The sequence below is a fragment of the Colius striatus genome, chromosome 5, assembly GCF_028858725.1.
Source record: "Colius striatus isolate bColStr4 chromosome 5, bColStr4.1.hap1, whole genome shotgun sequence".
Lineage (NCBI taxonomy): Eukaryota > Metazoa > Chordata > Aves > Coliiformes > Coliidae > Colius > Colius striatus.
The window spans coordinates 18039854-18055176 of NC_084763.1; the positions used below are offsets into that span (position 1 = coordinate 18039854).

The window sequence follows — 15323 nt, forward strand, 5'->3', positions numbered from 1 at the left end:
GTATTTCAGAAATACTTCTGTCTGCAGTCAGCAACGAGCTACCGAGGTGTACAAGGAGATTTAAGAGCCAACAGATCTCCCCAAGCGAAGGGAAGTACCCTCCGGTATCAGCAGGTGGCAGAGCGAGCTCAGGGACAGCAGACCAGGCGCGCCAGCCACGCGGCACTGACGTCTCGGGAGCCATCGCTGCTTTTGGGGTAACATTGGAATGACACTGTACTAAAGGGCCAACGCTTGTTTTTTAACGTTCTCTGGCAGCAACCTGCTTGTGTTCCAACAGAATGACCCAACGAAACAAGGTGTGTTTCCATTGCTAGTCCAGACTCGGCAAAGGAGGAGAGACACTAGATGATTAAAATAACAGGATTTTGGAAATTATCAGAGACTTTGTTTTTCGTATTTTAGAACTATGACTTTACCTGATTTTACTTCACAATGTCCTGGTCAAGTTGTAATCAGTGTCTGCCACCCCTCAATTGTGTAATCTGTGCCACTAAGCTAACATCAAAGCATAACCTAGTTTTTTTCCCCTAAAGGAAGTCACCACTGGCTTCTGGGTGAATGCAGCTACGTGCAGTTATGAGTAAAAGTCGCGTAACAAAGGTCCCTCACACAGGCACCCACATACCCTTTCTAACCAACCACAGCGGGCAGGACCCTGCAGTCCTTTGTCAGGCACATAATAGGATCAGCTGCTTGACAGAATGAGCTGATCCATTTAACAACTGTCACCAGTAGAAAACAAACCTTTAGTGTTAAGTGGTTTATATAACATTCATCATATGCATCTATTATAGATACGTTTTAGTACAGGAAAGCAAAACAAGTTAAAGGTAAATGAGGATCTTATCGTGTCTGTCGTTTTCAAAAGCATCCAAGCCCGTGCTGTACGGTACCTCCACAGATTAAGCAGATGGCACTGAGGAGACCTGTTTCTGTATCATCCATTTCCAAAGGCAGGAGCTGGTTGGCAAACGTGAACACCAGATCAGTCAGTGGGCCAAATCCAGCGTTGTGCATCTGAGTTCGGTTTAGGGTAAGGCCATCGGAAAAGGTCATGGTGTCTTGTTCTGGTGTGTATCTTGTGCAAATTCTGAGGATCTGTGGAAGAACAGGAAAAAAAAAAACACCTCAGAACTGAAGAATTTGGTCCATGCGAGGTTGTGTTGCATTTTCTTGATGTGGCAAATGACCCATTGAACACAGTCACATCCAAACAATCCAAAATATAACTCCAGTTTGTTCAGTTCTGGTAGCACAAAATTTCTCTGGTGCAACATAAATATACTCACCCGACTAGGATTTTTTTCTATAACAGAAATTCAACAACATAATTTTTCCCCCTGGTTATGAAATAATCAAAACTTCTATGCAATTCTCACCACTTGGGTCACCAACGTCACACTGATATTCACATTAAACCACTCTAATTACTGTGCTGTAGGCACCTAACTATAAAATGCTACTTGGCACTGCTGGTCTCAGGCAGCGAGATCATCAGAATAGCTCACCTCCTTGAACCTACACACATTTCATTGATTCTAGGGATCAATTTTGCATGACAGCGCTTCTCTGGGTTGTGCCTTTGGTAAGGACAAAGCGTCTCTGCGGTACCTTGTGTGAGTGAGGGTGGACAGCTGTGAGTTGGTGAAAGGCAGAACATCACTTGTGCTTTGAGGTGCATTCTTCTCTTCTGTGACAGCAGCCAAGAGACCACTCCCCTGCGGGAGTGCTCCCCAGAGAGCAGTGCAAAGCCCTCCCTCTCTTGCCTGAGCAGACTACCTGACAGGGTGCCCCAGCACTTGACCCACCTTGTCTTCTTTCCCAGTCATTATAACTTCCACGTGCTGTGCCACCAAACCTCCTCACCAGCCCACAGGCCTCCAGCCTGCCTTGGGGCTCTGGCACTTCCCTTGTGCTGAGTCTGGGCTGGGCCGGGACGTGCTGTGCCGTGCAAGGGAAGACACTGCTGGTTGTGGCAGGGTCACTGTACGCCGACGGCCATCCAGCACCGACCCCGGGGTGAACGAGCTTCTGAGGGGAGGGTGGGGACGCACATCTCTAACTGGACTCTACCGGAGGAGTGCCAGAAGCATGAATAAACCACTGAGGATGTGCTGCATTTTGTAAGTAAATGCCTATGGGGTAACCGCAGCATCGAGAGCGCTGCCTGGGCCAGAGAGAGCTGTACCCAAATGCTCTCGCCCCTCACAGCAAACCCAGGATGTGTCCCGTGGTGGACTCAGCACGGTATGGGCTCATCTGTACAGCTGCTGTTAATGAACTCTGCATTAAGGACCAAATGAAAGAGTTGTCCATCACATTGACCTATGTCTGTTACATAGATCACTGCTTAATGTTTAAAATAATCAGAGGTGGGAGAAAGCTTTTCCCTAAACTAAACTCAAATAAAACCTTGCAGAAGTCTAGTTGATTAGCTGAGCTAAGACTACAGCTGTATTTTTTCAGGGCCTGACTGTATTTATGTCCCACGTACAGCCATCCTACTTGGTTTTAAAGATTCAACAAGAAAAGATTTGCAAGAATACGTGAGCACAGGGAGAATTTTAATTATTCCTATAGCTGCGGAAGCTCTGAGTCAGAGGCCCAGCACTTGGCAGCTGACCAGGCTGGGCTTGGTTCTCCCACTTTCATCTTTGCCCAGCAACGCTGCTCCAAATAAGCAGGGAGGAGAACGAGGAGGACATGGCATGTAAGAGGCCTACAGGGAAGCTTTTATTTCTCTTCTAAATTCCTTGGTAAGAGACTTAATAGGGTATACTTCTGCAGAAGGCTCTTTTCTATCTGAGCAATAACGTTATCTCACATTGTGAGTACAGGTTGAAGCACCAAGACTGTGTGTGGTTGGACAGGCATGTTTCACATTGCTCCTCTACTCCTGAATTAGTATAAGCTCTTGAGATTACTTGAATGAATGACCAGGAGAGGCACAAATACAAACCCACAGGCACTCAAATTCTTCACTGACCAGAAATTCCCCACTAATAGAAGTTGCTGCCGGCAACTCCAAAGGCTTTCTATAACAGCTGAAGTATAGCTCAGGATTACTGGCAGAAATTACCATTTCAGAGCACGGCACCCTGTCAGTAAGAGACGGCGTGTTTACCGGCCAGTGACCACCGACAGTTCCCTGCCAAGAAGTTTGCTGTTGGTTACCCTTTTAAATCATTAAAAGGACTGTACAGAAAGGAGAAGAAACATGCAGAGTATGTGGTTTTCAAGAAAAGCAAGGCTTGAAGACTTTGCATATTCATTGAGAAACCCAAGAGCTGCTTGGTTTACTCCCCTTAATGGCATGCATGAGAAACTGAAGTGCAGCCCACACATGCAGTAGCTGCCTTCCAGTAAGGGCACATGGCCTGAGATGATCAGGGGCCCAATTTTTGGAAGAACAAGGCTCTGTACATCTTAAGTGGCACAGATTTTCCCTTAGCTCAGCTGGAGCTTTTTCTTTCTGCTGCTATTTTAACTGATAAGCCTTAGCAACAAGAGTTCCTCCCTCCACACCCTAAGGACTACAAGCTCAACAAATGAGCTGAGCAGGACTCAGAGCTAAGTTGGGCAATGCCGTGGTGTTTCCCGCAGGCTGCCAGATAAAGTTCCTCTGTGTCCTCCCTCCTAGTGCAAGTCTGGGCACCTGGCCTCCTGGGACAGGGACACCCCGGAGCCATCATCCCAAACAATCCAGAAGCTGAAGGCACACCTGCCCCACAGCAGGCTGCTGGGCCCTCCCTGGCAAGCGCTCCATGCTCAGTCCCGATACGCTGAGCCCTGCCCTGTTTGGGACATGTGCTGGGGGGCTCAGTAAGACCGACCAGACGGCTGCTCCCCAGGGCTCAGGAACGTGCAGCGGGCAGGCTGGGCAGTGGGCAGGCCGGGCAGCAGGTAGGTTAGGCAGTGGGCAGGCCAGGCCGCGTGCCGTGGTGCCACACCACGCTGCGCCAGCCCTCAGCTGCTGTGCCTGGGCACGGCTGAAGCTCAGCTATGTGCCTTCTGCAATGCACCCAGCTCGAATACAGCAGTCAGGCCTCAGGTTTCTCCTGCATTCCTTCGACATTATCCCCCAACGCGGTGTTATTAAACTCTGAGACAGATCACTTGAAATGCTTTTTTTAAAAAAACCAAATTGTGTCCTTCATCAAGATCTGCAAAATACCACGGATACTGCTGATTTGCTGCTAAACCTTCCTTGGGCAAGCTTCCAGTGTCAAAGTGACGCTGATTTCAAGCTTATATTCACTGAAGAACATATGGGAAATGTCAGCACTTCAAAATAAGAAATCATGGTATCGTTCTCCTTTTAAACTGAGCCACTGTCTAGAAGACATCCTCCTAAGGTCCTCAATATTGTTTAGATTTTGTAACCAAGCCAAGTCTTTTAGTTGTCACTCTGCTCCTAAATGCCACTTGCAACCATAAATAAGAATCTTGTCCATGGTTAAAGGACCCTTTGTTTTAAGGAGTATTTATATCTTAAAGCATCTGGGGCTCCTACAAGAGCCAGTTCCAAAGTGCAAAGCTAAAACCGTATGGGTTGCACAAACCCAAAGCCATCCAGAAAGCTACACAGAAAGCTACCACAGAATTGTACTCGTTTTAAATAAACTAGTTAAGGCAAGCTGGGCTTTTTTGCACAAAACCCTGTTGTTGGACACTAGCTGCCTTAGCTGGCTGGGATGGCTTACTGAGAGGAGAAATCCAACCAGGTGACTGAAACAATGAACAAACCTCCCCGGCGCTGCTGTGCCCCAACAGCATGGGCTGTTCACACACACAGATGTCCTCTCAGCATTTAGTGAGCAGCACTTCACAACAGACAGCAACAATTATGTTATTAAGGATCAGCATTCAAGGACTTGTCAGGTTTTTATCCATCGGATTTGAGAGAGGTTGGACTCACATTCATTTTGCCCGAGCTTGCTGAGGCTGGGGATGCCTAAGCGCTGCCAGGCCAACGTACCAGCAGACATAAGCACTCACTTTTATGAGGGTTATTACCGCATTTTTGTAATATTTAACCCTGAAACTTTTGGCACCAGAGCAGATACAAATGCCACCATCCTCAGCCAGCACCTTCAGCTGCCTTGAGAGGCTTGGTGTTATTTCCCTTCAAGAGATTTAGCTTGTTTGTTTATAAAACAATTCTTTGGCACATCCCCAGCAGAGTTTACCGAGCTCCTGGCACCATTTCCTTCCTCAGCCCGAAGGAGAGTTTGGGCATCTGCAGCCACAGGGGCCAAGGGCACAGAGCCTCCACACGGGCCCTAAACACTTAAGAACCACTCCCAGCCGAGAGACGGTGCTGCTGGGTGGGCGGCAGCGAGCCAGGGTCCTGGCCCTGGCACGGCCACCTCACCTGGCTGGGCTGGGAGCCACGGCTGTGCCTCCCAGCACTGGGCACACGGCCAGGGGACCGCGGAGCAGCGAGACCACATGGGCACAGTGGGCAGGCTGGTGGGCATGCACTGGCACCCACGCCGCAGGAAGGGGTATGGTGCTTGCAACGGCTCTCAGCATATGAAATACACCCTTTGAAACACTCCTCATAATTAGAAGTGGCTTGCTGGAGGGGGGCGAATATGCACTATTAAACACCGCTCCAAGTACTGAAATTTCCCTTAAACAAAGAGACAGAGCTGCACTGCAGTTCCAGTGATGTGCAGGTGATGTGGATTTAATGGATACGGGCATTCTGGAGACACTGCGCTCACTCCACATTACTGTGCTCATGGTAATTATCTCTTTTTCTTTTTAAGCAGCACGTAAAATAGTCACATAAAGCTTATGGAAATGCCACTGAGGGAAGTGCAGCGACCATGTCTCCTTTGCTGCTGTTCTTGAAAAAGCCTCAGCTCGTGCCACAGGGAGCTATGGCACTCGTGCCCTGCCCGCTCAGATGCAGCACCTCTGGCTTCATGAAAAGCAGAGGATGAGCAGGCAATCAGGAACGACAGGTCTCAGTAAAGTTTAAAACTAGAGCTTGAAAGTTGTCACATGGCCACAAAGTACAAGTGGTGAGTTGTATTATAGAATCAACCCTTTCTATCCATTCATTAGTTGAAATAAAGTCACCGTTTACCACCTACTTTATTCTTTTTCTAACCTGGCAACTAGGCTTTTATTTAGTCACTTTGATCAAAGGCTGTGAAGGGCCTTTATCACAGAATCACAGAATCTTAAGGGTTGAAAGGGACCTCAAGATTATCTAAACCCTTCAGATAAAAACTCCCAGCAGAAAGGCTGTCCGAAAACATTTGCTATCATCCAGCCAGTGCTGGCGATGTAAGCAGCAAGTGGAGCTGCTGGGGGACCCCATGACACAGGGGATGCGCATGCTCCCATAGTAAGCTCCCGCTACTCACCCCAGTACAGGGTGCCAGCAGCTAGTGGGATACTGAGCAATGACAGAATTAGGGTATGGTTCTCTCCAGTAGCTCCAGAGACAGGGAAAGGCAACGACAAATAGCAGGAGGCAGTTTAAGGCCTGAAGTTTTAGTAGTAAAGAGTGTGGATACACAGATTCTTTCCATATCCTGATTCCTCCCCATCACTTTTGTGTCATTTCTGTATTAAGCATTTGTTACTGGCTCCACCTGCAAAGCACAACGCAGTTCCTATACCTCTGGCCACACCACAGGTCATCGATTAACTGTGAGCCCTTTGGCGTAAGAGGAACATGACCGTGCCTTCTCAGGCCAGAGCTGGCGCCAACAGGCGTGCAATCGGTAACGGATGGCCCTGCCCCGCACGGGACCACACACAGCAATGGTGAGATGCTCAGGTCTGGACAAAGGGGACAACCAGAGGTGAATGTTGAGCACAACGGGGCATCCTCAACCTTCCCTTTTTTTATAGGCTGGGGAGTGATACAGCTTCCCCTCTCCTGCCCCTCTGCCTCCTTCATCAATGTCTTCTAGACGCAATTCTTCAAAACAGCTTTTGACAAAACGAGAGGAAAAGGTCACAGCAGTTAATGCCCTCCTCAATATGATCCCATCTGAAGCAATGCACTTTTAGAAATTACAAGATTAATTACTTCAGCTTCCCTAGTTCAAAGTCCTGTGTCATGCTGAAGAACACACCTACACTAGCCATCCTACACCAGGCTCCTTGGTCATGCCTGGCTCAATGAAAAGCTTAAGGTTTGTGCTCAGAAGAAAAGAAATGTTTAAAACACATTGAAAATACCGATGTACTGAAAGTTATTGCTACAACCAAGAACAAGAAGCAGATTTTCCACTAAAAGCCTGAAGACCTCTAAGGTCTTGGTAAAGAAATGCTGAGATCCCACCCAGAGGGTTCCTCTGAAGGTCAGCGTGACAGAAACAACTGAAGACAAAGGGAGTGAAGACAGTTTGCCTTAACATAGCGGCAAGGTCTGGAGCAAAACTCCAAGCCCATCTGCAGGTTGTATGTTTGCCTATTTAAAATGAAAATGACATTTAGCTAAAATCTGTGGAGAGTCCAGCTCATCACAGTGTCTACTTCCCCCGGTGCCTGCAGCACAGGTGAGAGTGGGGCACCTGCATGCTGGGGGTTTGCGCCTGCCGGGCACCAGGCACAGCGGTTTCCTTTCTACAGCCTGCAAAGCTTCACTCTGAAGATTTGTATCTTGCTCCTTGAACTGCCTCACGACCACTGGCACCTAAAACATGTACCAGCAGGCACCTAAAACATCAACAGCAGACTGTCTTTCTAGGTAACCTTTATATAGAGCATGGCATTTCAGAGGGAGGAAGGAAAGAGAGTCAGATCTCTCTCCTGTGTTAACAATAAGGATATTTTTTCCAAAGCTGCTCATATTTCAAGCTAGTGCCACAATACCAAAGTGTGTCCTTCTTGCAGCTCTGCTGAAATCCACAAACTATAATGCCTTATTTTGAAAAGCATGCTCATCCCACATGACACATGTCTGCAGACGTGCTACAGTCCACCTGAGACCGAACCCAAGCTACCCCAAGCTCAATTTTCCAACTATAAGGTCGAGGCGGCATTTGATTCCCTCTCCTCTTCCATCACAGTAAAAAGAAGGACAGAATGCACATTAGCAGCAGAATCATGATGTTAAAAATACATACCAGTATATCCAGGCAGGCTGCTTTAAGTAGAGTTATCTGGTCTGCAATGGTCAAACTTGTGAAGCCTGGCAATCGCTTTGCAAATTCCACTATTTTAATAATGCACTTTGTTGCAAGTTCACTGAATTTGTCCCAAAGCCCGAGGTCCAGTCGAACCCGATGATCTGCGCTGGAGTTCTGGAAAGACAGACATACAGAATTAAATTGACAACCTCCCTTTCAGTAAGTGACTTTCAATGGAAAGAAACAACAACTGAGTACTCCTTGCAGAAGTGCTTTCTATTAACATTCCAGGCATTTTCTGCAGCTTGCTGTTGGGATGATGCTGGTTTTAAACTTGGATTAATTGACTGAAAATTCCTTGGATATTTCTCTCTTACTTACGATTGCAGAGGCCATCTGTACATGGAATACAAATGAACTTAAGCATTTCCAAATGCCACGATCATTATTCTTCCTTGCCATTATATAATAAGTGCATTGAGAGAGACAATTTACAGTGGTGCCCCAGAAAATATAAATGAACAGTGGAAGAAGAATATCGGGTCCTCATCTGGAAAAAGCAGCACAATATTTGGAACACAGTTTCACATATTTAAGGTCTTAGCAAATTAGTTCCACTTAATTTATCTGCTCTGTGGCTCTGCTAAAGTTTTACAGCTTTCTCAAGCTACAGTCTCCCATGAATTAAAGAGCATTTCTTTACATGAAGTTAAAGAGAAACACTATGTATGCTGATGGATGCTGTGTGCTTATCTGACAGTGCATCCAGCATATACCTGCTGTTCAAAATGTTACAAGGACAATCCACCTTGACTGTTTCAATGTGCTCATGTATCTTAGCTGAAAAGTCCATAATCTGCTAGGGTGAGTAGCAAATTTGAGTTAAACCCACTTTTTCATACATTTAGAATTACCACTTCAACCTTGAAAAAGGTGAACCTGTCTGAACTGTGACTCAAAAGCTGCTGTCATCTATCTGATGTCAGACCAATCAAAGATGGTGTCATGGGGAGAGCTGGCGAGTACTTTCCGATTCACCCATGACTCCTGTGGGATGACAATAAGTAGGTAACCACAGAGCTTGGAAATACCCAAAGCTCCTCTCGTCCTGCCTTAGTGTGCAGGATGTCCCCATTTCACCAGCATTTGCTTCAATGCTGTTTGGGCTGCAGCCAACGTGATGATCCCCCCAACTACTTCAGGAGCCACTATGTTGTGCGAGTGCTGTGTCTGCCTTCAGCGTCTTACCTGTCTCCTCCTCATGCAAGAAGAATTTTTCTGGTAATATTTACATATCAATTAATATATACATATGTACTATACAATTAATAGATAAATAAAATATGCTAGTAATGAATTTGCAGCTGCAACCACAGAAAACCAAAGGCAGAGTTTCTCTCCTCCACGTCTCACCTGAACTTGTTGACAAACTGAGAAGGAGAGAGGCATCTCCAAAAAACAGGCCTGCCCACTCCAGACAGGTCCTTAAGGCAAGTAAGGGAAAATGTCCTTGGATGGTGGCTTTCTCCACAACTGCAGAGGAAGCTAACACAATTTGCTGCCTTAGTCTTAGCTGGTTGACCTTGAAATGTTAAATTAACTTTAAGAAATTAAGTGAGAGAAATTTCCACCTAAAAGTCTATCAGACCTGGCAGATAAATAGCCACTGAAAAGCATTCTATTCACACAGACCACATGTTCCTGGAGGAAGTGCCTCTAGTGACCCTGCCACCATCACTACTGATGGTGAGGACGCCCACCTCCTTGCAAACCTTTGAAGCCATCAGCTTATCAGCCTTCTTTGGTTCCCGAGAAGGACACAGCCTGAAGAGGCTGACAAGGGAAGAGCTCGGCTTGGCTGTGATACCGTCACCCTGTGCTGGGGTTGCCTTCTCAGACACCACAACCACCATAAGCCACAAAGGGGTCCCGAGGGCCCTGCTGGCCTTATGATCATCCTCACCTTCAAAAGGGTGAAGGTTCGAGCCAGCAGTGCTTACAACAGGCTCTTGGTACAAAAAAATGATGCTAACCACACTAAACAGTTTGAAGGTGCATACACGCTCTTCCCTGCTCCCCCTTCTTTTTAAGGGATAAGAAATTAACTTTGTTTCTATTTTCATTCATATTCTGGGAATTTTCTTTGTTTTGTTTTGTTTTTAAATTACAGAAGAAAAGAGAGGAGAAAATGTCTTGATAATCTTAAACCTAAAAAACTGCCTTCAAAATGGTCCAAAACTAATGGGTTAACGGTCATGGTAATGCCCTTTGAAACATTTCTTTTGGCTACTGCAGTATGCATCCTTCAGATTTATTTTATTTTATCCTCAAGGACCTTGGTGAAATACAGTACATTGGAGGAAAAATAAGATCAAGATGTGCAGTCATTCAGGCTGTAATTAAATTTAATAGGCAGTTTATCCAGTTCATAGAAAGATGGCATAGCAGAGAGCTACACAAAGCAGAGCCTAAAGCAGGAAATCATTTTACAATAGGGTATCCATCTGGAAAAAAAGACGTTGCATGAAACCAGCAAGTGTGAACGAAATCTTCATCAGTAGCATACGAGGTTACTTCATCATGCTGCAGTGCTGGCAAGAGGAAGTTTGACACACCTTCTGTGAAGAGTAATGCACGGGTGCCTCAACAAATGTCAATCTAACTCACCATTATGCAAACTGAAGAGAAGGGGCAGTTAATAAAGCACAAAATAATCGGGTGTTTTATTACTCCGGGGGCCAGATTCCTCAGCATTGGAGCTAATGTGGTTTACACATTATCTTTGAGATGCCACAAATGGAGTGAGTTTTGACCTTTTATTTGGTAACGAAGGAGGTCACAATCGGAACACACCGAGATTTCTGAACACATGGAACCAAAGCTGACTCGGGATCAATGTGTGGGCTGAACAATGAAACACGGGGTTCATACAATGCACGTTAGAAATGGCAACTCTGATTAAATTAACCATGCTGTGCAAAAGATGCAGACGCTATGACTTTTGCTGAATATTTTAGTGAAACGGTTTTCTGGGTGTCTTTTCCAGGAGCAGCCTTGCATGTTTTTCCGGCCTATGCACCAGCGCACATATGGTGGAACAATACTGGAATACACCCTAGTGGCATCTTTATCAGTGGAAAAGCCCAACCTTGCTATGAAATCCAATTAAACAGCCATTTTTGCCACATAAATTGATCCCATTTTTTCCATCATTTTTGTTTTTTCATTGCAGGCTGCTCCATCTCCACATTAACGATACGGGATGAGGTACTCACAGAAACACACACAGTAGCACAATCCCTACTGTCTTTAAAATCCACTTTACAAAGGAAACAAGGCTCACAGGGGCACTCTACCCTAATCAGGAACACTTGCTATGCCTCTTTAGTAAAAGCAGCAATGCACTCCAGCTCTGGGGAGTTCACTGAGGACCACAGCACACGTCTGCCCGGTCCCAGACGCAAAACCTCTTCCAGCCAGCCAAAAGCAACCTGAGAGAACCCGCAGCAAGAGTCCACAGAGCCAAAATTATTTTCTGTTTTATCCTCTCTTTATCACAAGGCTGGATGTAGCACAGCTGTAGACTTACAAATAATACCAGTCTCGAGGGACAAGCAGTATAGTTACACTCAATTATACTATAAAGTATGACATCTCCAGAGAAATTACTAAGGCACTCTCTCTTACCTGGATGACAGTAATAAAACAGATCTATTTATGATGGACTTTTCAAATCCATTACGTTTAAACAGCTTGCTGATTCTCATCATTGGCAGAACTACACTTGCTACTGCCCACCAAATGCAACTGTTAAGTCAAATGACCCAAGGAATGTAATATGAGTGCTACTTTCCCATTATTTTAAGTAGGCTTTTATTAACTGTGCAAAGTATGGTAATTAATACAGATAGGGACACTTTCTCTTTTTAAAGAGCAGATGGATATTAAAAAAACATAATTGAAAATGCTACTCCAAAACCACTTTTGAAAGGGTAGAAACACACAATGGGGAAAAAGAATCATCAAGTAACCTTTCCCTCTGGGAAATGCAGGCTGCAGTGCGCGAGAGTGAGAGGAGCCAGATAGGCAAGCCAAATGTCTGAACAGATTTTCTTTATGACTGTATCTCTGTGAGGTCTTTTTTATTCCACTCTATACTTAAAGTTCTTTTGCTCTTTTTAACAACAGACAAAACCATGCTTTAAATCAGTCTGAGCAATCACAAGAGTGAAGGGACACAGGGGCTGTGCCTACAGAACAGTTTCTTTAGTTCTGGGGCCAGTGTTGTTCAACATCTTCATCAACCACCTGGATGAGGGGACAGAGTGTACCCTCAGCAAGTTCCCTGATGACACCAAACTGGGAGGACTGGCTGATTCCCCAGAAGGCTGTGCTGCCGCTCAGTGGGATCTCAACCAACTTGAGCGTTGGGCAGAGAGGAACCTCATGAGGTTCAACAAGGACAAATGCAGAGTCCTGCATCTGGGAAGGAACAACCCCATGCACCAGGACAGGCTGGGGATTGACCTGCTGGAGAGCAGCTCTATGGAGAGAGACCTGGGAGTCCTGGTTGACGATAAATAACCAGGAGCCAGCAATGTGCCCTCGTGGCCAAGAAGGCCAATGGCACCCTGGGATGCATCAAGAAGAGTGTGGCCAGCAGGTCGATGGAGGTTCTGTTTCCTCTCTACTCTGCCCCGGTGAGGCCTCATCTGGAGTCCTATGTCCAGTTCTGGACTCCCCAGCTCAAGAGGGACAGGGAACTTCTTCAGAGAGTCCAGCGCAGGGCCACCAAAATGATCAGGGGACTGGAGTATCTACCTTATGAGGAAAGGTTGCAGGAACTGGGGCTGTTTAGTCTGGAGAAGAGGAAACTGAGGGGGTCGTCATTAATACTTACAAATATCTAAATGTTGGATGTCAGGAGGTTGGGGTATCACTTTTTTATATCTAGTGAGAAGACAAGTGGTAATGGAAAGAAGCTGGAACACAAAAAGTTCCATTTAAACATAAGGAAAAACTATTTTACTGTTCAGGTGGGGGAGCCCTGGCACAGGCTGCCCAGGGAGGATGTGGAGTCTCCTTCTCTGGAGATTTTCAAAACCCACCTGAACGTGTTCCTGTGAGACCTGATCTAGGTTGGCCTGCTTCTGCAGAAGGATTGAACCAGATGATCTCTACAGGTCCCTTCCAACCCCTACCATTCTATGATTCTGTGATTCCCTTCACCGTCTCTATCAGTACACAAGTGCAAAGCTCATAAAATTCAAGTGAATCCATGTTGATTCAATATCCTCCCTTCTCACTCCTTGTAGAAAGAACTAAATAAAAAACTAAGGTTACAAAAGCAATCTGTCTGCTTTGCAGAGTGAGTGTGCTGCTCTCCCTTACTGTCCTCCTGCAGAACTGGCCATGAAGCAGGACTGGCGGCAACCTTCCACCACACTAGCTTGTTCCTATCAAGTGAAGTAGACTTCTGGCTCACCTTGGACTCAGCATTTAAAAAAGGGACTGTGTGCTCCTAGTTTTTTGAGTTCTGGCCTCCATTTCAAAAGGACAGATCACCTGAGTGCTGAGGTTTGATCAGCAGCTGGTGGTGTTGCCCAAGTCCAAATGCATGTCCCTCTCACCAGCACATACACCTTCCACCGCCTGGGTCCCCCTGCACCATCCACCACTGCACAATGGCATCTCCCTTACTTCTCGGCTGGTGGGCAGCTGGAGATGAAGATGAGCCTTCCTCCAGCTGTGGTGATACTCTCTCTCTTCCACAGCTGGCCAGAGAAAGTGTTTGTTAAAATCAGCTCTTAATGTCAAATTCTTACCTACACACTGAGCAGTTGCCAGGCCTCAGCTAGATGAGAGACTGAAATCCTCTGCATTTCAGGCAGAGACTATGAGAGTGCAGCAAGGTGACAGCATCTAGCACTGCTGCTATCAATTTTGACCCAGCTGTTGAAGGAAGCTGTATCACTCTCAAGGATTTAATGTAGGTCAAAAGGAACTCGTTCAGCACAGTTTTGTAATTACAATTTATATAGTACCAAACCATGCCAAAGCAGAAGGGGCTTCAGCCACATGCACCTAACTGCTCCGGACTTCCAACAGACCAAGGATAAAAACAAGAAAGCTCTTTCCCCAAGCTGTCTGATCTGGTCTGAGACATGAACAACCAGTATCCAGCCTCAGAGAGAGCGTGGGCAGGTCACAGTTATGTGGGACCCACGGGCAGACTGGATTAATCTGATCATTACCCTGATCCAGTAAGGGCTCTGAAATTCCAACAAGGACATAAACTCACTATGGGGGTCATCAGGAACCCAAGGATGAATGCATCCGTGCATGGGTGTGATGTGCAACAAGACTCTCTCCAATTTCATCCTCTTGTATCATTTCAAGAGCTAAAATATTAATGGCACTTAAGCATCCAATGCATAATGCAAGCATATAGCTGCCCAGGTTTATCTTTCAGCTCTCCAGGATCTTTGGCAGTCACCAGTATGAAGTACCATCAGAGCATCTGCACTGCAGTCTTCTGACTCAGAGGTAACACAAAGTATGTACCATACACTTGTGCTGGGAGGACACCGACAGATTATTCTGAGATGGCCAGGCCATTTGCAAGACAGACTGTGAGCAACAGGCTTTGGCACGTGTCCCAGTCTGGCTATGTGTCCCAGCAGCAAATGCACCATCGCCTCTTCTACAGGGCATGAACCCACTGTCTTAGAACTGGGAAGATGTTATCACACTTTTTCAAATCCACTTGTACCTTTGCAGGAGCATGACAGTCACAGAATCACATAATGGTAGGGGTTGGAAGGGACCTGTAGAGATCATCTAGTCCAACCCCCCTGCTCAGGCAGGTCCACCTAGATCAGGTCTCAAAGGAACACGTTCAGGTGGGTTTTGAAAACCTCCAGAAAAGGAGACTCCACACCCTCCCTGGGCAGCCTGTGCCAGGGCTCCATCATCTGAACAGTAAAATAGTTTTTCCTTATGTTTAAATGGAACTTTTTGTGTTCCAGCATCTTTCTGTTACCCCTACGGCTATCACTAGATAGAATAAAGGGATGCCCCAACCTCCCTACATCCAACATTTAGATATTTGTAAGTATTAATGAGTTTCCTCTTCTCCAGATTAAACAGCCCCAGTTCCTCATAAGGAAGATGCTCCAGTCCCCTGATCATCTTGGTGGCCCTGTGCCGGACTCTCTGAAG

At 46.2% G+C, this 15323-nt stretch overlaps 1 protein-coding gene across 6 annotated transcripts in view; it reads right to left on the reverse strand.

Annotated features, from left to right (window-relative positions):
• Window positions 1–15323, reverse strand: part of RARB (retinoic acid receptor beta) — a 325201-nt gene that overhangs the window by 3717 nt on the left and 306161 nt on the right. For all 6 annotated transcript variants that reach the window (XM_061997204.1, XM_061997205.1, XM_061997207.1 and 3 more), the window contains 2 exons: window positions 8100–8276; window positions 897–1101 (listed from right to left, as the gene is read on the reverse strand). In XM_061997204.1, the coding sequence (XP_061853188.1) occupies window positions 897–1101; window positions 8100–8276 (382 nt within the window). The remainder of the gene's footprint in view (window positions 1–896; window positions 1102–8099; window positions 8277–15323) is intronic.